At 53.5% G+C, this 21,410-nt stretch overlaps 3 protein-coding genes across 3 annotated transcripts; all 3 read right to left on the reverse strand.

Annotated features, from left to right (window-relative positions):
- Positions 1-3,043: 3,043 nt before the first annotated feature.
- JKF63_01821 (uncharacterized protein) lies at positions 3,044-4,219 on the reverse strand (the record flags this gene model as incomplete). The annotated part of the gene is made up of 1 exon (XM_067897866.1): positions 3,044-4,219. One exon carries the CDS (start codon positions 4,217-4,219, stop codon positions 3,044-3,046), a length of 1,176 nt encoding a protein of 391 aa, XP_067754023.1.
- A 4,058-nt stretch (positions 4,220-8,277) lies between these two features.
- On the reverse strand, positions 8,278-9,630 carry JKF63_01822 (uncharacterized protein; the record flags this gene model as incomplete). Its single annotated transcript, XM_067897867.1, has 1 exon — positions 8,278-9,630. One exon carries the CDS (start codon positions 9,628-9,630, stop codon positions 8,278-8,280), a length of 1,353 nt encoding a protein of 450 aa, XP_067754024.1.
- A 3,899-nt stretch (positions 9,631-13,529) lies between these two features.
- Positions 13,530-20,210, reverse strand: JKF63_01823 (uncharacterized protein; the record flags this gene model as incomplete). The annotated part of the gene is made up of 1 exon (XM_067897868.1): positions 13,530-20,210. The coding sequence occupies one exon, from the start codon at positions 20,208-20,210 to the stop codon at positions 13,530-13,532; it is 6,681 nt and encodes a 2,226-aa protein (XP_067754025.1).
- Positions 20,211-21,410: the final 1,200 nt, after the last annotated feature.

A 21,410-nucleotide genomic window follows, 5' to 3' on the forward strand; every position in this document is an offset into this window, starting at 1 on the left:
GCGGGGGGAGGGCTGCAAGACCTTGATGCTACGCAGAGGTGTTCCTTTTCATCAGTGTCACCAATTTGTAGAAAAGAAACCAAGTCAATGCCCTCACTGCTCCCCACCCCCCCTTCCCCGGGAGAGGAGGAGGGAGGGGGCTCCCTCGTACTTTACGCTGCCTCTGTCATCTATGCTGCTTTCTATTCCTCTATGGTGTCGAGTGGATTCTCTGCCACACTTTTTTTTCATTTTCTGAGTGACCGATGGGAGAGGGGAGGGGAGGGGTGAGGGACACCACTCTGAGTGAATTAACCCATCGTGGGTACACGCTTCTTCTGATTGCATGGAACGACATATTCCCTTCTGCAAAGACCGCTCTTCTTGAATGTAAAAAAAAAAGACGCCGTAGTCATATTGGGATAGACCCCCTCCTCCTCCGCATTGATTAAAACATCGCACAGTCCGGTCATTACCCCTCCCCCTTTTTCCCTCTCCCCCTTCCTCCTCCCCCCCCCCTTCCCCGTTTGCTCGTGTCGCAGCATGCGGATAATAAAAGATGCACGCACGCATAATCGCAGACATACATAAAGAGGTGAGGAGCAGGGGAAACAGACAAGGACAAGGTGAAGAATTAAAAAGAGAAAACGTACATGAAGATGTGTGGGTGAAAAAAAAAGCTGATCAGGAAGAGAGACGGGTAGGTAGGTAAGGGTTTCATACATGGAAGATTAGGAGTAAGAGGTGGGGGAGAACAGAAGGGAGGGAGAGGGGGAGGGGAAGGGGAAGGGGGAGGGGGAGGAGGAGGGGGAAGGGGAGCAGGCACAAGTTGAGAAAAAACGGGAGAATCACGGGATGAAAAGGAAGAACTGAGGGGAAAGGGGGGGGGGAAGAAGGAAAGGAGGAAAAAAAAAAGAAAAACAGAGCGCCAAGAGAGTGTACAAGTGAGAGAGAAAGAGCGGGGTTGGAGGAGGGGGAGGGGGATGGGAGAAGAAAAAAACACGGAAGCGACACTCTTACACTGGGAAAAGGGGGGGAGAAGAAGAACATGGTAAGACACACACACACACACACGCGCGCGCGCAAGCACATTTACATCCTAGAAAAAGAGACATTTAGGCGGGCCTGCAAAACGGAAACGCATAGCAGTGACGCTTGTAGAAGGCAAGACGGGGTAAGAAAAATGATTAAAGCGTCAGGGAACAACATTGAACCAGACCTGGAGCGGATGAGGGAGACACCAACAGAGATTTTGGTCATAGGGGAGGGGGAGGGGGAATGAGAAGAGGTTGGGTGGGGGGGGGATGATGAACAATTTACATAGGGGAGAGAAAAGACTGCCTTTTTTTTCTTCTTTCATTTTTTGCGAGGGTAAGCAAAGAGATGAAAGAAAGAGAGGCGCACCCTCGCATACACACAATGGATTTAAAGGACGCACCACAAAGCGAAGAAGAACTGGGAAAAAAACAAACTGAAAAAAAGGTTACGAAACAAAACTCAAGGGAAAAGATAAAAGACCTCATCAACTTTTTACACCTCGAAAGAGGGGCGGCGGGGGGGGGGGGGGAAGAAGAAGACGCACTGTGTACACGTTCATATTCAAGAGAATATAATCGTCAATCGCTGTAAAACGGGGAGGGGAGGCACGAAGAACGTGTAATTTCGACTCAAAGGAAAAAAAAGAGAGACGCCTTGGGAGTGAAACAAACGTACGGGGGATAAAGGCATCACAAAATTTTAAAAAAAGATACAAAGAGATGCATAAAAAGACAGCTACACTCAGGGAGCAACAAACACACAAAGAGACAAATGGGGGAAGGGGTGAAAAGAGTGTCGCATCTCCTTGGAAAATATTTTTCCCTTCTTTTCAAAGACATAAGCCGAACACGAACATGAACAACAAAACTAAAAAACAATCACACAAATGAGATGGGACAGGGAGGAGGAGAGGGGGGGGAAGAAAAAAAAATGTTTTCCAATGAGGGCGGGGAGTGAAAAAAGGGTAGGGAAACGACGTTATAAAGGACCTCCAAAAAGGGGGCAAAAAGAAGGACTTGAAAACATTGACAACAAACCAAGGGAGTAAAAAAAAAAAACAGCGCACGAAGGGTAAAGAGGTGATGCTGATAGTGCCGCAGACAGAAAGGTACGCACTCACTCACACGGGCGCTCGCACACACACACACACACACACACATTGGCTATCCATCAACACCTATCATCATCGGAGTAAACATAAACTCAAAAACTATTCAGAAAGAAATGGAGATAAGAAACATGTAAATGACTCTAGAAACACGCTTTTGTAGACGTTGCCCGCTTGGATGGCTATGTGTAGTTTTTCTTCGGTGTCAATTCCTTCCCGGGCACCCAATTCCTTCAAGCTCGTGACACGTGCACACTCACACCATCAACCCCCTTTTCCTGACACCACGGACATGTTTGCGTTAGTACAAGCTGTCAGGCCCTCAAGACCCATATAAACGCGATAACGAAACATGCGAAGGAGCAGAAAAGCGATCGATAGACGCGCACCATGACACCTCTTCAGCGCCCACACCCGCATGCATGCAGATACACACACCCTGTCAACTAAAAGAGAGAGAGACTACACGAATACACCATCCGCGCTTCCCTAAAACGTATTCTGCTCTCCTCCTTCCCCCCCCCCCCTCCCATCAAAAAGACAAGAGAGAGTAAAATGCCTCGCCTCACAACGATTCCAAACAGCAGCGCAAACGAAACAAACACACACACACACACCAAAAAAAAAACCTTACAATGGCAAACAGGAGTAGGGACCTTCGTCATGCGCAGTAAATCTGAAGCAACTGGTGAAAAGACGGGAGGGGGGGGGGGGGGGGGCGGAGTGGTTTTCAGAAAGCTCATTTTTAGGAGCGCCAGGTATCCAAAAAAGGGAGCCCGTGTTCGATCTCTTTTCGGTAATGAAGCGGGAGTGAGTGTGTTTGCGTGCGCAATACTGATCGTGTGCCGCACTGGTGACGCACGAGCACGAGGAGGGTGGTGATGAGCGCCACGAGGACATTCTCGGCGACCCTCGACCTCATTTCTCGGCCTCGCAAAGTTCCGTTTGCGGCAACTCGCCTAACTGCACGAAGATGACCGTGACGTTGTCACGTGTACCCCGCCGCAGTGCCTCGCTCACAAGTTGGTCGGCAGCACTCTTGGCATCGGCCCCACTCGCCACGTACTCGGTGGCCAGCTCGACTGCTTCACTATAAGACATCGTGTCCCACAAACCGTCACATGCAATGATCAAAAACGCATCCTCCTTTACAAGCAAAACCTCAGCAGTGTCAGCGACAGCAATGATACCTGAAGGTTTCCCGTACGTGTATTCATTTAGCTTGAACCCCGCATCTCCGACTGCACGCGAAACGGCAAGGCTACAGACGCGAGGGTTGAGATGCGGGTGACCCACCCTGGAGTTGAAGATGCACCCGCCAGCCTTCTTGACCCGCGCTGCCTCAGCGTCGTTGCAGGCGGGATTGTGCTTCACTGTCAACAGCACCGGCCGCCCAGCCCGTGCGAGAACCACCTCACAGTCACCAACGTTGCCCACTGTCAGTACAGAGCCCTGGACAAGGGCCACAGCGCATACGCAGCCAGCGGAGCTCAAGTCTTCGGAACCCTCCTCCAAAAACTCGCGCTCTACCTGCACAAAAGCGTCGCTGATCGCCTTGCGCGGAGCTGTTTTTAAACACTGATGAGACAGCGTAATCTCGTGCAACCTAGAACGAACATACTCGGCGCACTGACGGCCACCGTGTCCGTCATAGACGCCAAAGAAGCAAACATCCGACCTCACCAGTGTCACGTGCTCGTCCTCCATGCTCGAGCGGATGCCTTGATCACTCGCTACGCCTACCCCCACGACTGACTGGTGCCTCTTTTCACCAACGGAAGGAAAGAACACGCTGCATAGCGGTGAGCAAGGGGAGCGGTGCGAGACCGTTGGCATGGTGGCGAAGTGCTGCTGTGAAGCTCTCAGGTCTCGAAGAACCACGCGATACGAATCCAACCCATCACGTGCGGAGGTATCCCCGTATGCGTGCTTCGTATCGGAGGTCGTGTCAAGGCTCTTACTGTTGAGGTACACGGGTGAGAAAGAAGTCGGGATGTCCAATACGCGCGACTTGTGGTGCTGAGCTCGACCGTTGTGCATCATATCGATCGCTAGGATAGTTGCAACGGGCTGCTGCGAGGGTCGGAGATCCATCACAGCACAGCGTCGGCGGAAGCGGCGCTTCGGGTAGGGGGGAAGGGGGAATGAAAGGGAGAGAAAAGGGGAATACCGAGAGGAATAAGCTCGGCTCTTGCACCCCTTTCCTGGAAAGCGAAAGAAACAAACGTAGATGGTGGTGGTGGAGGTGGAGAGGAGAGGAGAGGAGAGGAGAGGAGAGGAGAGGAGAGGAGGGGGGGGGTGCGTACTTGTCGGTGTCCTGGAAAGAAGCTGCGCGATGACAGCTTCAAACCGTGCGCTTCCGTCAAACGCCTAAGCGAACCGACAGAGACACTGTGCTGATATATAACAGATAAAGTGAGAGAGAGGGGGGGTGGGAGGGGAGAAGTGCAGAAACAAACAAAAAAATCGATCGCCACCCGAATCACACGTGAAAATCTGTGCACGCACAACAATAAGAACCAACCGCGTTGAGTGCGTAGAGATGGAAGAGGGAGTAGGAAAGAAAAAAAGGGGGGAAAGGAAGGTGAAGCTGAAGCACGAAAAGGAGCGAAAGCTATGCGCAGAGCAGTAGCGTGCGAGGAGAGCAAATGGGAAAAAAAGGGGGGGAGAGGTGCGAGGAGGACTAGGGAGGACGAGAAGTGGTAATCATACAAAATAAAGACGAAAAGCACACCCACGGGTGTGGAAACCAAAAACAGAGAGGGGGGGGCACGCAAACACGAATACACGGCGATGCGAAGGCGGCAGCCCTTTCGTTTTTTTTTTTGCTCGGTGGCGAGAGTGGAATGGATGAGGAAAAGAGGGGAACGGGTACAGAGAGTCAGGGCAAAATAGGAAACAAGATAATAGGAAGAAACCCCAAGTTTTTTTTAAAGGGAGACAAAACCGGTGGTGAGTAGTAGTGGGAATAACAGCAAAGCTGTGCGAGCACAGCCTACTAGTGTGACAAGTCAACGTGCGATGGAAGACCAGAGTGTGAGGGCGGAATGCAACCGCCAATGGCGAGAAAAGGATGGCGCCAAAAAAAAAAAAGAGGAAGAATAATTTCAAAAAAAGAGAGATCGGGGAAGGAGGGTGAGGGGATAGATAGAGATGTGTAACTGCTCAAATTATGCGCGATTTTTCGTGCAGCGGGGGAGACGAGCAGCAGCATGAGCGGAAGGAGAGGATGCCAGAGAGGTCTTCATGGGTGAGAGAAGTAAGGGGGGAGGGGGGGGCTCGCCTACCGTCTACAAAAGTCAGCATAAGTGGGTGTTTTGTGAGAGAGAGAGAGAGTGTGTGTGTGCATACCCGTGATGCTACAGCAATAGGGGATAATGATACGCTCCTGGTTATATTTAGGGGAGAATCCCTTTGGGCTTTCAGTACAGTGGGGCGCTCCACTTCCAACTCACACCAAACCCCTCTCCTTCGCTTCTCCTCCTCCTCCTCGCATACGGGTGCACAAAATAAAGCCCTGGCATGTGAAAAACAGCTCTTCTGTCCCTGTGTGCCTCCACCAGAGGAATTCATATTCGCAAAACGAAGGATTGGAGGCATCGTGACACTTCATTCCATGGAAGAGGAAAACACAAACCCCCCACTGTGTCTCTCCCCCCACCATAGTTGCTGCCTCCCCCCCCCCCCAGATCGGAGGTGAAGCGCACATGGGCATTTTGCTGACGCTTGTCAGGGTGAGGAATAGCCGTAGTGAATTTCTCTTTTTTTTTCGGGGGAGTATATCTGTGCATGCTCTGTTCGAGTTCTGGATGAAGATGAATGCAAATCATCCACACTAGAAAAGGTATAAAAGGCGCCCTAGATGATGGGAGGAGCGGAAAAAAGGGGGAATGGGAGGAGCGAAAAAAAAAAAAAAGAGCACCTGGACGAGGCAGACCGAGAGAGGGGGGTGGGGGAGACAAAAAAAGGGAAGGTGGGATGGCAGTGAGAGGGAAAAGAACAAAAATAAGCAGAGGAAACAAAAGGAGGGGGGCGAGTCATGACACACTTTTTCTGCTGTGGTATTCTTTCCCCCACCCACCCACTCCGAAAAAAAAAGGATTTCCCCCCCCCCTCCCCTCCCCTCCCCCTTTTTTTATTTTTGCCTCTTTGCTCTAGTTGACGCTGTTTGTTGTCGACATCGTCACTGGCGGTGACGACGTGGGAGAACAATGAACACGCACGCACAAATACAAATACACGCACACACCAAAAACAAAAAAAAATCGAAATCAAAAGATGAGACGACAAAAGAAACGCATCGACGGAGGGAGAACAGAAGAAACAAAAACGACGGGAAGAAGGAAACACACACACACAAAAGTGTGCGAAAGCCAAAAGAAAACTAAACGAAGAGGTGATGGGAGGAGACGGAAGGCGGTGAAAGGTGAGATCTCGGTCGTACAGAAAGAGAGAAAAGAACGCAAGAAGCAGACATGATACGCTTAACAAGCATAGCCCCCATGCACACCCATAGGCATAGGTGCGCTCCATATAAACAAAATGCATGCCAACCCACCTGCAAATACCAAAAAAAAAAAAGCACTGCCACTTCTGTGCACTTCTCCCCTGCGTTTACCTGCAAGCGTCGGACACAAAACTAGTGTATCTGTGTTATTATTGTTGTTCAGCCTTTTTATATTCTGCCTCCGCGTGTGCATGTTAGACACCTTCCTCCGACGCCTGCTCGTCTTTCCTCTTGTGGGGCCTCAGTCACAAGCAGAGATGATGTAGAAAAAAAAGAATGAAGCAGTGTCCATCTCCCCGCATACGTCGATCAACAATACGCCTCATATTGTAGCTGAGTCGTCACCACCCGCAGACATACAGAAGGGCAAACACATATCAATGGAGAAGCGATACACAGATCTCAGAAATGTATCTTATGGTCACAACCCCCTTCTCCCAAAAAAAAAGGGAGAAAAAGAAACGGTCTTGCCTCACCTCTGCCGTAAGAGCACACGCGTGCAAACACCCTGTGGCGTTCCACGACAAGCTAACACCTGTGTAGTCTGTGTCCACCCAGGAACACAAAATAGAACGTGAAAATCAAGAGATACGGAGTCGCCTTTTCATCCACATGCACCCAAAAGCAAGCGCACGCAGATGTGCACCTATCAGAACTGCAAAAAAAAAACCGTACACAGCCTCCTCCTCCTAGTAGCACCATTCCATTACACGTACAGACCTGCAGATCTACAGACAAGAAGGGGAGAGAAAGTGCAAGCAAGACGAAAGAGCTGAGAAGGAAGACAACAAAAAGGGGAACATACGCTTCACTGCCTATCTGAACACACACACAAGTACACAAATATACAGGCATCGGGGGTAGGGGGGGAACGGCACAAATAAATGTGCAGAAGAGAAAAAAGATCGTTTTATTGTCGCTCTGTCACTTTATAGAGGTCCATGTGCCTTTCTGCAGGCCCTTCCCCCCCCCCCCTCCCTCAGTCACGGTAGCATCCCCCTTCTCTTTTTCCAGCCGCCGCCCTCCTTGGCCAACTTTTCGTTATGTCCGCGCTGGGCTTCCCCCCAACCCGGTCGCCTGACATCACGGAAGGGGAAGGAGGACAGAGTGGAAAAAAAAAACCAAACGGATTTGATAACACCAAAGGGAAATGAAAAAATCCACAATGAAACGACAGACTGTAAAGAATCGGCCGAAGCGGAGCGGGGGGGGATAAGAGAAGACGCAGTGCTCCCGTCAAGGCCGACAGAATAAGAAAATGTAGTGCGAGACCGTATCGACCCTCTTCGTCTTCCTTCTGCTCGTTCACAACACCTCTCCACGAGCCTTCACATTCGTTGCCTTTCCCATTGTTTATACTGGCCCCCCCAATTCCATACAGACGTGCTCCATCACCCATGTCCTATCATTACAGAGGTACGCAGGGTCGGAAAGACCTACTAACAGACGGGCCGCTCTTTTAATGCTGCCTTTCGTGAGCTCTTCTCAGGTGCCTCTTGAGGTTTTCTTTCCTGTCTCCTTTGTCTGGGTGTGGGGGAAGGAAGATCATGAGTGCCGCGCTGCCGCAAGGGGGAGAGGCTAGATGGTTGCGCACGTTCGTGCACGCCTCTTCTTAGTGTGTTTGCCACGCGTCGCACGACACGGCTCAAGGCTCCTCTGTGAGATTGCACGCTGAAGTCGACACAGCGGCCTCCGGCACAAACTCGCGGGTGCTCATAGAGCCCTCTCGGCGCGTCAAGTGCACCAACATGGCAGTGACATTATCAGTGCTTCCTTTCGTGAGAGCTGCCTGAACTAACTTCTCAGCGATGCACTGCGCCGGCTCACCTCTCTGAAATCTCTGGTAGCAGAAGCCCACCACCTCCTCGTACGTCATGACATCCCAGAGTCCGTCGCAGCCGATCACAAGGAACTCATCCTCATCCGTCAGTCGGGTAACCGACGTCTCAGGGGTAGCGATCACTCCAGACAACTTGCCATCCGTGTACTTGGCAAGCTTGAAGCCTGCATCTCCGATGGCCCGCGTCACGGCAAGACTGACAACCGCTGGATTGTAATTTGGGTGTCCTACACGATGGTGGCACACTTTGCCGCCCACAGAGCGAATACGCTCCTCTTCGCTTGGGTTACTGGAGATGTTGTGTCGTACTGTAAGGACAATGGGCTTTCCATCACGTGACAGCACCACTTCGGCGTCGCCCACGTTCCCTACAACAAGTTTGTCATCTATAATCAAAGCCACGGCGCAAACACTTCCAGACTCGTTTGTTTCGGACTCGGAACGGGTGAGGAACGCGCGGTCGGCCTCTACGATGCCGTCGACAATGGCCTTCTCGGGATTCGTCCTCACCTCTGGATGGCCGAGGATGAGCCCGTGGAGGTGATCGCGGAGGTACTCCGCGCATTGGGTGCCACCATGTCCGTCGTAAACGCCAAAAAACGGAATTCCCTCGGAAAGCATTGTGTGCTGATCCTCCATAGTCTTCCGGGTACCCTGTTCGGCCCTTGCGCCATAGTCCACGACAACGAATGCGGTCTTCCGAATGCTACTGTGACGACGAAGGGGTAGTATTGTGGACGAACTCTGCCGCGAAGGCGGCGTGGAGCTCATGCTGGATGAAACAAACGCGCGGCTCTCCTCATGTGCCTTCCCATCAGCGCTAACGTTGACCGGCTGTGGAGTTGGTGCGTCAGCGATGCCCTTGGAAAGGGGAAACGCCTGCGAGGGCAAGACAGACTTTGCGGAGTCGCATGACTTCATGGGTAAGCTTGTTGGAGGAGGTGAGAGAAAGTGTGAGTGTCTGCCCACGGATGCACTACTAATCGTTGAACTGTTTCTACTCAGGGGGACTGTCGGTGGTTTGTTCTTGGGGCGCAGGATAGCCTTCCTCTTCAGGGTGGTGAAGGCAGTGGAGTTGGTGGAGGATGGGATATCGGAGTAGTTGGAAGAGTCCGATTTATGCGTCGCTTCCGCATCGCCCTTCGGCTGCGCTGGCATGCTTTGGCACCGATGCTGGTACCAAAAAAAGGTAGAGCTAATGATGAAAAAAAAAGACGCCTCGGGGAGAGAGACGCACAACTGGTTCCAGGGAAGAGTAAAGGAGGAGGGAACGAGGACCGCGCACAACAGATGAGAAAACGCAACGAAGATACACGACAACGAAAAGAAGAGCAAAAAAGGAGAAGGGGGGGGCGGTGTACAGGGGGAAAAATTATATATATATATATATATAAATACAAGTATTTGTGTGTCACGGGGGGCTTTTTGTTTTCGCGCGCTGTGTGTGTGTGTGTGTGTGTGCGTGTGGTGGGAGATTCGAATGCAACGCCTACGAGTAAGAGGCGTAAACAGAGTAAATCCAAAGAGAGGGAGCAAAAAAGAAAAAAAACGCAACCAGTCAGGGAGCAAGAACGGACGATGATAACCCCACCCCCCCACCCCCCACCCCACGCAAAATGCAGATAGAGCAAAAATGAAGGGGAACGAAGAGAGTGGAGCGGTGGAAACGCCAGAAAGTCAGGGAGGCGCGCGGCCACAGACAATAAAATCTAAAAGACCCGTTCTCGGAGAATCACCTGCCTGCACTGTGTGTGGACGTGCGTGGTATCCCCACCTTCCTTGATAAAGAGACGTAGGGGTAAGGGAATGTGGCTGGGCGAGTGAGAAAATATAGAGATGAGAAACACAGACAACGCACGCGTAGAGAGTGGGGTGACTGAGAATGGCTGCGATGATGCTTGCAGTACCCGAGAAGTGCCTCACACGCGAACAAAAAAAAAAGGAGAGACGTCACACGGTGTGTGACCGCAGCTTATTGATTGTGAATAAACCTGCAGAGGGGCTGGGAAGGTGAGCGTGAGCAAGATGAGCTCCAGCTTCGGGGTTTCCTCAATCTTCTGCCGTTGCGATGGCTGATACCTTTGACAAGAGTGCTTGCCTACTTGCTATCTGCGTCCTTCCTCAGAATATCGATCGGAATGTGTGTGCCGAGGAGGAATACTGGTGGGCAAAAAAAGGGGACAGGAGAAAAAAAATGAAGCACTTCCTCTTTTTCCCTTTGTATGTGTTTATGGGTGTCGATGAACTGTGGAGAGATGCCCTCGATGCGCGGCGGGCACCGCACTCTCTCACTGATGTATACTCACTTGTTACCCCCTTTTTGTTTTCGATCTGCGCCCCCGCCCCCACGCCGCTCAGAGAACGGTGCTCTCACAAAACGGCCTCTTCGTTCTTTATTTCACAAGGATACTCTCCCCTCCTTGTCGATCCCGGCCTCGTCACCTTTGCGTCGTCCTCTTCGCCCGCGCCCGTCGTTGTGTGAAAAATTCTCTCCCGATAGCGACCGCAAAAGTTTCAGGGTCGTCAGGTGACGTAAAATGAGACGGAGAAACCAGATAAAAATCAGAGAGAAATAAGGGGAAAGTGACCAACCTCAGCGGCGGTTGTAGTCAATTTGATTTCACGAATACACCCACGCACAAGCCCGCTCGCTCGCAGCGAGAATAAAGGGGGAATGGGGAAACAAAAACACAAGCAAACCTGATATGAGGGGGGGAGGGGGAGGGGGAGGGGTTCTAGTCGCAACGCGCAACGGTGTGTGTACGTGTGCATATATGTTGACCGCAGAGCAACAACACCAACCCACCCTCAGACCACCGCAACGAGGAAACCCAACGGCAACTCCCATGATATATGAATGGAAGAGAGCACAGCAAATTTTTTTTAAGGTCAAAGAAGACAGAAAAAAAAGATGTAGGGTCTTTCTAACACGGAGACTTCGCAAGAGTCCAGAAATGTTTGCATCTTCCTCGATGGCAGAAGACGAGAGAATGGAAGTAAAGTACCCGCCTGGCGTGACTTTGACTCAAACGCTTTTTTCGGCAAACTGCCTCAATTTTTTTTTTTTTTGGGGGGGGGGGGGTCTTTTCTCCACCCCATTCTGCCACGAGCAACTCATACCAAATATGCGCATACAGCAATGGTTCACCCCTGCCGCTGCGGCACCGCAGCCTAAAGCTGAACGGCCCCCCGACTATCCACCCGGCAATCGGCTCATGTCATGTGTATAACAGCCCTCACGGCCCCCTCTCTGCATGTGCGCCGCACATCAGCACACACGGCAATGGTGCAGGAGGTGTCGCATATCTCGCACGCACACGCAACTCCTGTTCGACTAAAACAAAGACGCTGCTGCTGTGTTTGCTTGCCCTTGCCACACCCGTAAAGAAAAGGCCCACATCCAAGCACACGGAAATGCCCTACAGGCCCGTGAGGGAACGAGAAGGGGAGGGAGGGGGGCGAAGAGAGGGGTGATATGCGGCCACTGCCGCATCCAGACTCCTATCGAGGGCCTGTCAATGTGCCGCACCAGCTAGCGCCGCGTGCCGCCCCCCCCCTCCTCAGCCCAGTGCAACTGCACAGGGTACAACACAACGCACGCATAATCCAGGACTAGGCCCAGCATCGCCGTAGCGCCGACACAGCAGAGGCACCAGAGCTGGAGGCGTGCCTTCGTTGAATCACCCACGTCCTTTGTAGTGAGCTGGACAGACCGCCATCACAGCCGCAAGCCCCTGTGACACAGGGCCAGCGCTAATCTGCCCCCGTCGACACCGAGCGCCCGGACCCCGGACCCGAGGGCGGGCTCCAGGCCCTCGGCTTCTCCGCCTGATAAATATCAAAACTGGATACGACCCCATGGGATAGCGATATGCAAAAGTTTTGCTTTTATTCGGGAAGGTGATAAGACTGTCAACTCTTCTGCCCGCTGGTTGGTGTGTTTCTTTTTTTTTTCACCCGCGATCCTCTCGCCCTCCCAACAGGGGTGTCATTGAAGCCCCTATGCGGAAGGCGTGCCCTTTCTTGAGCTCACCGCCAGAAGACGGAACACACACACTCACACACACACACACACACGAAGGTCTGAATAGAGAAGCGAGCGCTGCGGACTACACTGCTATCATATCAATGCACCTCCTTTGCCATTCTCTCTCTCTTCGTTTTGTCTCTAACTTTCCGAGTGCGAGTGTGTGAAGCGCTGTAATAGAGATAGGGAAAGATGCTGTGTGGATCCATCGGCCCACACGTCTTTCACGTCCTAAACCCTACGCGAAGGACAAGGACCAGCTCATGCAGGAGCAGGGGGGTGACACGATCGAAGCACCGCACAGCCCCATCCACCGAAGTTCCCTAACTGTAGGATGGCAACGTCCCCTGTTGCTGGGCTAAAAAAAAGATAATAAAGCGCCTGACATGGCCTTCCCCCCTCTTCTCCCCCCCCCGCCTACGCGCCTAACAGTGGAAAGGAGAAGACAAAAGAGTAGACCTGAGAACGTCATGCCATCGACGCAAGGCATGTGCGCAGGCCCTCATGACAGAAACGAAGGCGAGTGAATATGTCCCTCTCATGTAGAACGAAGAAACAAAGAAACGGGAAAAGGCAGATCAACTGAGGGGATGCGTCACGGGGGAGGTAAAAAAAAAGTCGAGCAGGCCCCAATCCGGAGGTAAACTACTACTCAGACACGCAAGGAAATACACATGCACATGCACACTCACCCCCCCCCCTCAATAAAAAAAAAAGGAAACATGCTGATATTCCTCGAGAGATCACTACCGAAACCCCTTCGAGTAACAGCGGAAACAGGAGGGGAGTGGAGGGAAGGGGGGGGACTCAATGGCAAAGAATGGAGACTGACGCGTGTATGCCTTTGTGGGCGTCTGCTTGCGGAGGTGAGCGATGGCTCATACCTCATGTAGAGGTGTGGAAGGGGAGCGCGAAACAAAAAGAGGACACGCAGGCGTCACGGCTCCAAAGATGCTAAGCCGCAACGCTGTAAAGTCAGGGGATGGAGTAACAAAAAAAAAAAGAGAGGCCTCATGGTGACCCAACCGAGTCATATACGCGACTCAAGGATTCGTGCACACAACTCCACAGACGTCTCGGGTGGCATACGGCACTGAACACCCATCTCTTCCCAGCAGCTGCTGAAGTACACGTCAGCCGCCGCCTCCTCCAACGTGCTGGGAATCACTCGCAACAGATCGATCAAGTCACGAGTGGGAAACGACTGTAGCATGACAGAGTCAGCGCCAAGCATTGCCATACACTTGAGGGCGTAGATGTGAAGAAGGTAGCACCACTCGTTGAAGACGTGTTGGCGGACGGAGGGGTCCATTTGCGCAGTCAAATAGTGAGTCCGGTCCGCGATCGAGTAGCAGGCGGATGAAAACACGTCAGAAAAACCGCATCTCTTGTACTCTTTGGACTGGTGCGGTGTGGGTGTCGAAGGGTTCCTGACGTTCGCGGATGCCCCTGGTTCGTTGCGCGCCCCCACCTGGACCGCCTGCTGCACCTCCAGACACGCCAAACGACTTCGCTTCAGCTCCTCAACATACCGACCTACATAATCCCACAAATCATTCCGCACCACCTTGCTGTCGTCCTCGCCAAGATCAAACACAGCTATGAACTCAATCAGCACGCAAGCGTAAGGAATCAACAACAGTGTCTCCGGCACAGCGCCCGCCAAGGCTGCCATGAAGGCCGGTGATGCGGTTACGGCGGCTGTGAGGGAGCACCTTCCCTGCGGAGCGCGGTCACCTGAAAAATCCTCTGTGTTAGCAGAGGTTGCAGGCGCCGTGGAGTTCGTATAGGACCCCGGGCCGCACGAGTGCGGCACTACGCGCTCCTGCGACGTAGCCACGACTGATTTAAGAAGCCCCACGGCGCGAGCATCGCGGGTGACGAGGAAGTAGAAGCTTACACCAAGCAAAACATGGCGCATGGCACCAGACACTTCGAGGCACACACCCCGATCCATCCCGCACGTGCTGAGCAGTCGCTGCAGGTTACCCAACAAACCGTGTGTCAGGCAACCGTAGATGGTGGAGCGAATCTGCAGCAGTGTTGCACCCGCCAACTCCACTGACGTGGCAGAAAGGTTGGAGAGAGACACTTCCACCACAGTGTTGCGTGCCGCTGGAGTCTGATGCAGCTCTGTCCAGCTCGCAGTGCGCTTAAAGTGTACCGCATCGACAACGCCCATCTGCTGAATCTCGTGTAAAAGACTCATCATAAACGGATTTGCGTTCTGAATCTCCACAGGGATCCACTGAGACAACATATCCGAGTAGCTTGCCGTGTTCGTGGACGATGTCGACAATGCGCCCGGAGAGTTATGCAGCTTGTCCAAGGAGTCAATCGTCGCCAGGGATGGCGCAGCCCAAACAAAGTCGGAGCACACCCGCAGCACCTCATCCACGTAGTCGTTGCGAAGCATGCACAGGGTGATCTTGGTGGACTCCACCAACTCAGTGAGGACCTTGCACGCCAAACACAGCAAGTGACCGTCACTTTTGCATGCCAGTAGCATTCCTTTGAGAGCGAAGTAAACAAGAAGCCGATAGTCAAAACGATCAAACTCCACGCCGCCAGAGATGGGTGGTGGCGTCGAATCCACATTCCCAGGAACGTGCGTCAGCAGCGTCGTCAGCATAGGTCGCACCATTCCACTGAACAGTGATCCCTGCACCTCCGAATCGAACAGAACAGCATACTGCGCGAGCAACGTCCAGATGGACGACAGGGCATGCGCTCGCACTCGCACAGAACTGTGCACAACCACAATCGGCACCATTCCCTCGAAAAGCGACATCCACAGGTGGTACTTCGTCTTTTCGGTTATGGCAATGGGCTTCTGGAGGAGCGCCCCCCGTGTCAGGGGCTCGGCGGCGAGTGTTACACGCGACAAATGCTTGCCCAGCGTGTGCGACGCCGTCAGCTCCTGCTCCGGCGTGAGAAAGCGTGTGGCCCACCGCGTAAGAGCGTCTGCCGTGCGCACGTCTAGCGGCGGAGCCTCGAGGCCGTATTGCAGCCAATGGCCACACGCGACAAGGTACGATATGGCGCGCAGCGGTATGTCGTTCTCCACCTCATTGCAGGCGAACGTGGTCAAGCAAAAAATCAAGTCGCTAAAGCAATCCTTCACGTAGCTGAGGTGTCGCAGCATCACACCCTCACAAATAGACCAGGCCTGCGGTGCCACCTCTGGAATGGCCGCCGCGTGACTCAGGCATGAAAAGACGACGTTCCAGCCACTCGCCAAGTGTTCGGCGCGGAGGTCAATGACCTCGGAGATAATCGTCATCACTTTTTGTCGGCAATCCACATTTTGGTTCGACATGAGAATTGACTCGAACGGTCTCAGCACCTCCTTTTGAAAAGAGTAGTTGAGCAGCTCCTCACGCATGAGGTAAGTCAGCGCGACGAGTCGTAGACCGTCCAGTGAGGACAGGGCGATTTCGCGGCTCCGGCCACAGCCTGCTAGTGTGAAGACCTCGCTCGCATGCGCCCACAACTCACGCCATTGCAGCCGACTTGAAAAAGAAGCGCAAATGCTGACAAAGTCGAACAGCTTAGTGAGCGAGAAGGTTCGAGTGTACTGCAGCTCCATCTTGCACACCTTCACCAAGCCGTTGGTCATCTCCAACTGCACTCGCGGCGGGTACTGTGTGGCATCGAAGAGGCGATCCAACCACAGATCGACGTGACACGCGGGACCAGAGCGCAGCGCCAAAAGTATAGCCTTTCGATTCTCTCGAGAGGCGCGGTCAATGATGCTGGCAGGTACGTCACTAAGAGCACCAAACCAGAGGTCTTCAAACTGCCGCTCCGCCGCCGCGGTCCCTACGGGGTTGGAGCTGTTTGCGACCAGACTAGTGAAACCTGAAGACACAGCGGGCTTTGTCGCCGAATCCGACGGCTTTCGAGGAGCGCGACCAGTCTCCTTTGTGCCCTGTGCTGTGCCCAGCAGCCGGCGCGTCTGGCGCTGCCACATACCCTCTATGCCGTTTGCCAAGGCATCCACGAGAGAAATCGCTTTGTATGCCACCTGCCACCCACGCGCGTTGAAGGAGGAGCCGCACTGCACGAAAAGGTTCAAAAACGTCGAGAGAACCTGCAAGCGCGTGAAAGGAATTGTGGACTGCACGGTCACACGTAAGCTCGGCACAGCCGTCACGACAACCACGGAGGTCAGACGCGTCAAATCGAACATGCCTTCCAGCAGCTGCTCGATGTGGGAAACGTTTCCAAACGCACAACAAACACGGACGGTACTGTGCAAGCCAAGAAGGACTGCTCTAAAATGAGCAGCGTTCTGAGTATCCTCCATGTAGGCAGACACCGCCTCGTGCACTAGCCCGGCCCCGCGCTCGTTTCCTGCAGGTGACGACGACGAGGTCTGCGGCGGCACGAATTTCTCCGAGTCTTCCAGCAGCTGCTGTAACGAAAGGAAGACAATGTCGCACGCCACATCCACTGTCACTTCCCACATCGGAAGGGCGTTTTCGATACATGTAGCCGTCACAAACATGGCATTATGCACGGCGTCGCTGGTGGACGCCTCTTGCAGCGTGTCCATGACCCTCTTCAATGTTGCCCGCAACTCTTGCTGGTACATTTCTTGTCGCTTGCGCTGGGCAAAATTGAAAAGGGCGTTACCGACAGCGTCCATCGGCAACAAGACCTTGTCCGTAATGGCTGCTGCGATCGGGGACAGGTGGCGCAAGAGGGGAATTGAGTCCAACAGGTTTGTGGTCACCTTACTGCTGCGCCAGCCCCCACCAAATTCACCAGCCGCAGCCGCTGCAGAAGCGTGTATCGACGGTTGCGTGAAACATTTTGGTGATGGCCGCAGCACAATTTCCTTCCTGGTGATGCGATCGTAGATGTCACCGAGTATGGACGGATCGATATCGCTGCCCTCGTCGATGCCTTTGTTATTCTGCAAGAAACCCTCCTTCGTCATCTTGTTCTTGATGTGCGGGCTGTGGGCGTCAGTGTTAAGCATGCAGATAGAGAAAGACAGAATGAACGCTGTATCTGCAGAGCCGAAGACGCTAGGGTTCTGACGGTAGTACTGCGCTGCAAACAGCTCCATTGTTTTATCCACAACTTGCGCCTCGCCCAATAGCTTGAAGCCGCCGAGGAAGAGACGCAGTGCCTCGTCCAGCGTCTTGCCGGCAAAGTCATGCAGCCCAATCCACTCCTCAAACACGACGCGTGACGAGGGACGACGAAAGCACTTGGCGAAGAAGTCACCCAAGACCATCTTATCAATGTAGTCCTCGTTGTCGCGCAGAAATATAGCCACCTGCCGAGCGGAGGTAAACGCGGCGTAGTCCGTTTCATTTAAAATGGTTGCAGTGGGTGTGGATACCAGAGCAACCGGTGCAGATGATGCGGGGACGGTATTCACGACGCCGTCATTCGGCGCCTTCTCGATGTTTTTCGCCGCCGCATCAACATCGAATGGTGCTTTCGGTTTGTCACCACAGGCCACATCAAGAGTTGCAAAGCCCGTCTTGTTCGTCAGCGCAACTTGCGCACCTGCAGCCGTCAGTGGCTCAGGAGTTGTATCAACTGCCCGTTCAATGTTCTCAGGAATCAGCACAGACTTTCTCAAGTAATCAATGGCGACATCGGGGGTCGCCTCCTGATTAAAAAGCTCGAGGAACCTCTTGAAAGCGTCTTTGTACCGTCGGGCCTGCAGGAAGGCTTCAACGTTCGGAGTCGCGAGGAGGCCGCTGTCGGAGCCGCCGCCAATCAATGAACTCCTCCACCTGACACCGGGCTGTTGGGCCTGGACGCTACTGCGCCAAAGTCCGTCCTCGCTCGGTTCATGATCAGGTGGCGACGCACTGGCAGGTACATTGGGTACCGTACTGGTCATCGCGCCTTCCCGCGCTGAAGGTCCCTTGCTGGGCAGCCCGGTATGGCCAACCTCCTCTTGATCACATTCGAAGCGCTCAATCCACTGAAGACTGGAGTCGGACACCTGCAACAGACTTACAAGTGCCTTTCGGCGGAGTGGCAGTGGTACGTCGTATTCAAGTCGCACCGTTAGGACTCTTCTCAGCTCAGCGGCAAGGCTGGCGTTGCACAGCTGCTGCGTTGGAGGCATCGCCAGCGCACCAAGGTAGTGGATCATCATCTCGAAAATACTCTGCAAATGTGTGTTGCAATCGTAGTTTAGGAAGAGTCCAAGCAGGAGCTGCGGTTCCTCTATGTAAGACCCGAACGCGTCGAGTACGAGCAGTTTGTGCTCCAAGGAGGTGAAGGAGGAATCCAGCACACGGAAGTACACGTGACGAAAAACCGTGCTCGTCTCCGTTATCATCTGAGGACCGAACCGCAGACAACAGCTCAATAGCACCTTGACGGACAGCCGAAAAACGTCCAAGTCTACCGAAATTGACGTGCGAATCACAGCAGGCACGACGACTTTACGGAGCACCTGCACGATATCGGGGCTTTTACGAAACTGTGGGCCACCGTTCACAATACTATACAGGAGGAAACTCAGTGCCGTCACCAGCGTATGTACATTCAGCGACGCGGGAGGAAAATTCGTCATCGAGGCACCCTCCTCGGCGGCGTTGCCGGGGGGGTTGCCGGGAGCTGCCGCCACTGCAGTGGCGTTGGCCGCTAGATCTCGATGATGCTCACTCTCCAGCACTGCCGAGACGCCCACCTCAAGTCCGCCACTGCTGCTGGACAAGGTGGGCGAAATGCTGAAGAGCGGCGTCAGGAGAACAATGCGCCCGCACAACTCGAGCAGCAGAAGCATGTCCGCCACACCACGCAGTCGCAACGGCGGCGAAACCGTTGGCAACCCGAGAGCAGCTGGTGTTTCTGCTGGGCCGCCCACACTCGGCACGACAAGTGGTGTCGCACCAGCAGCACCAGTAGAAGATGTACACAAAGGCGGTCTGTCTGCTGTCTGCTCGCATGCTTTTTCCAGTGCTGCTTCGCTATATGCCTCTGCGCTATGTAAATGCGGATCATGAAACGATGGGATCGCGGGCTTGCCTGCGGAGATCGCAGTAGTCGGCATAGGCATGAGCGGCGTGCCTGATGGCGAGTTCATCGCAGAACACGGCACGGTGGTTTGGTCCTGGAGGCGGACAGCGGTGTCGCCTCTGTCGCCGCTCTCAGCATCCCCCTGCTCTACATACTTTGATAAAGCACGTGTGATCACCTGCAGTGCCTTCTGCGCCTCGTCAATGAGAATAGGTGACACCTCCACCGGCCGAGAGCAGAGCCCAATCAAGGTGCGGAAGACGCCTACTAGACGAGCATCGTGCACAGACAACTGTAGCGCCTGAAAGGCAGAGGGTTGAGTGTCGGTACTCGTTTTTCGACTGAGACGCGGCACAGCAGCGGCCTTGAGCGCGACAATCATGGCAAAGCATAGCCGTTCGCTTGATTCCCTCAACTGCACTACGTCCACCGCCGCCAACACCGCGTCTACAAGGTAGTCACGCATGTTCTCCCTTGCCCGAAAGGTGTCTTCGACGACTGATGTGCCATCCCTAGATGCCGCAGCCTGCACGTCAGCGCCGCCTGTCGAGAGAGCATGCTTCTTGCCACCCAAAAGTTTTGAAAAAAATACCTTTGCCCCGCTTGTCGTCGACTCCGGCACCGCGAACGTAGGGGTCGGCGCTACTAAGTCCAACGGCAGAACCCCACTTGTCAAGACGACAGCAGCCAACTCTAGCGCTGCCGTCAACATTCGCACTGAGTTGCGAGCAGTGACTCCATTCTCACCTAAAATCGCCATACGACAGGCATACACGAGTTTGCTAAGTTCCTCATCACTGCACAAATACTGCTGGAGGGGACTGCAGGTCGTGGTAGTGGGAGGGGGCGTAGATGGGAAACCCGGGGAACTGGAAGGAGCAGAGGGCGATATGACAACGGATCCTGTCGCCTCAGCGGTCTTCGCGCCGGCTGTAGGGGTCAACTGGGACACATCGGTCCGTTCATCGGCAGTGGTACTCGTCTTTGTGCATGATGAACGCGGCGCCGACGCGTCATGGGACGGAGAAAAAGCGGAGGGCGCTGGCCCAGTGGCGCCCACCAGCTTGGACGGCGTCGACTGGGCCGATAGGTGAAGCCGGTGCTGATGGGTTTCCTGTACGCAACGTTTCAGGGCGTTGTGCACAGCGCTCACAATGTTACTTTCCCTAGTACCCGTCTTCATCTCTGCTAAAAGACGCGTGCACGCGTCTAGTATCTCCTCCATATCCCTCTCCATGGCTACTGGGGAGGGGGACACAAAGAAAATAAGCCTCGACTGACTCAGAGCCAGAACAGAGGGAAAAACAATAAGAAATCTAGAAGATGAAGAAAAGCCCCGTGTGTGATACCCCAAAGGACTTCAGTCGTTGAAAGCGTATAGCGGAAAAGGCAAAAAGATGGCGGGGAGAGAGAGAGAGACACCACTCACACAAAAAGCAACGGGGAAGAGGTGAAAAAACGTCACCTCCAGATATGCGCAAGTGCTTGACAGAGGAGGAGATGGGGGTACCGTTGCCACAGGAAGAAGCACAGTCCCCACTCGTCACTTCAACAGAAAAGATGCAACATGAAGAAGAGAGCGAAGTGGGGAAAGTAACCGCTCCAGGAAAGCAGAAGGCATGCATAGAAGATGAGGATGGTGCAGACTCATGAGCCGGGTGGTCTTCATACGAGGTCAAGAAAACACGACGGAGAAACCCATGAGGGTCGGAGAGATGATGCAAGTGGTGATCGGCACATCCACGCGCCTTATTGTTACCCCTTCTTTATTGATGATGTTTCGGTCACCTGTCGACAATGCGCCACCTGCCGTTCCTATCGCCCTTCAACTAGCACTTCAGTGCCCCTGATGGAAGTCTAGAACACGTAAAAAAAAAACGCAGGTGTAGCCTCTTACGCTGACTTACTCACA

This window comes from Porcisia hertigi, chromosome 34, assembly GCF_017918235.1.
Source record: "Porcisia hertigi strain C119 chromosome 34, whole genome shotgun sequence".
NCBI classification, from domain to species: Eukaryota; Euglenozoa; class Kinetoplastea; order Trypanosomatida; family Trypanosomatidae; genus Porcisia; species Porcisia hertigi.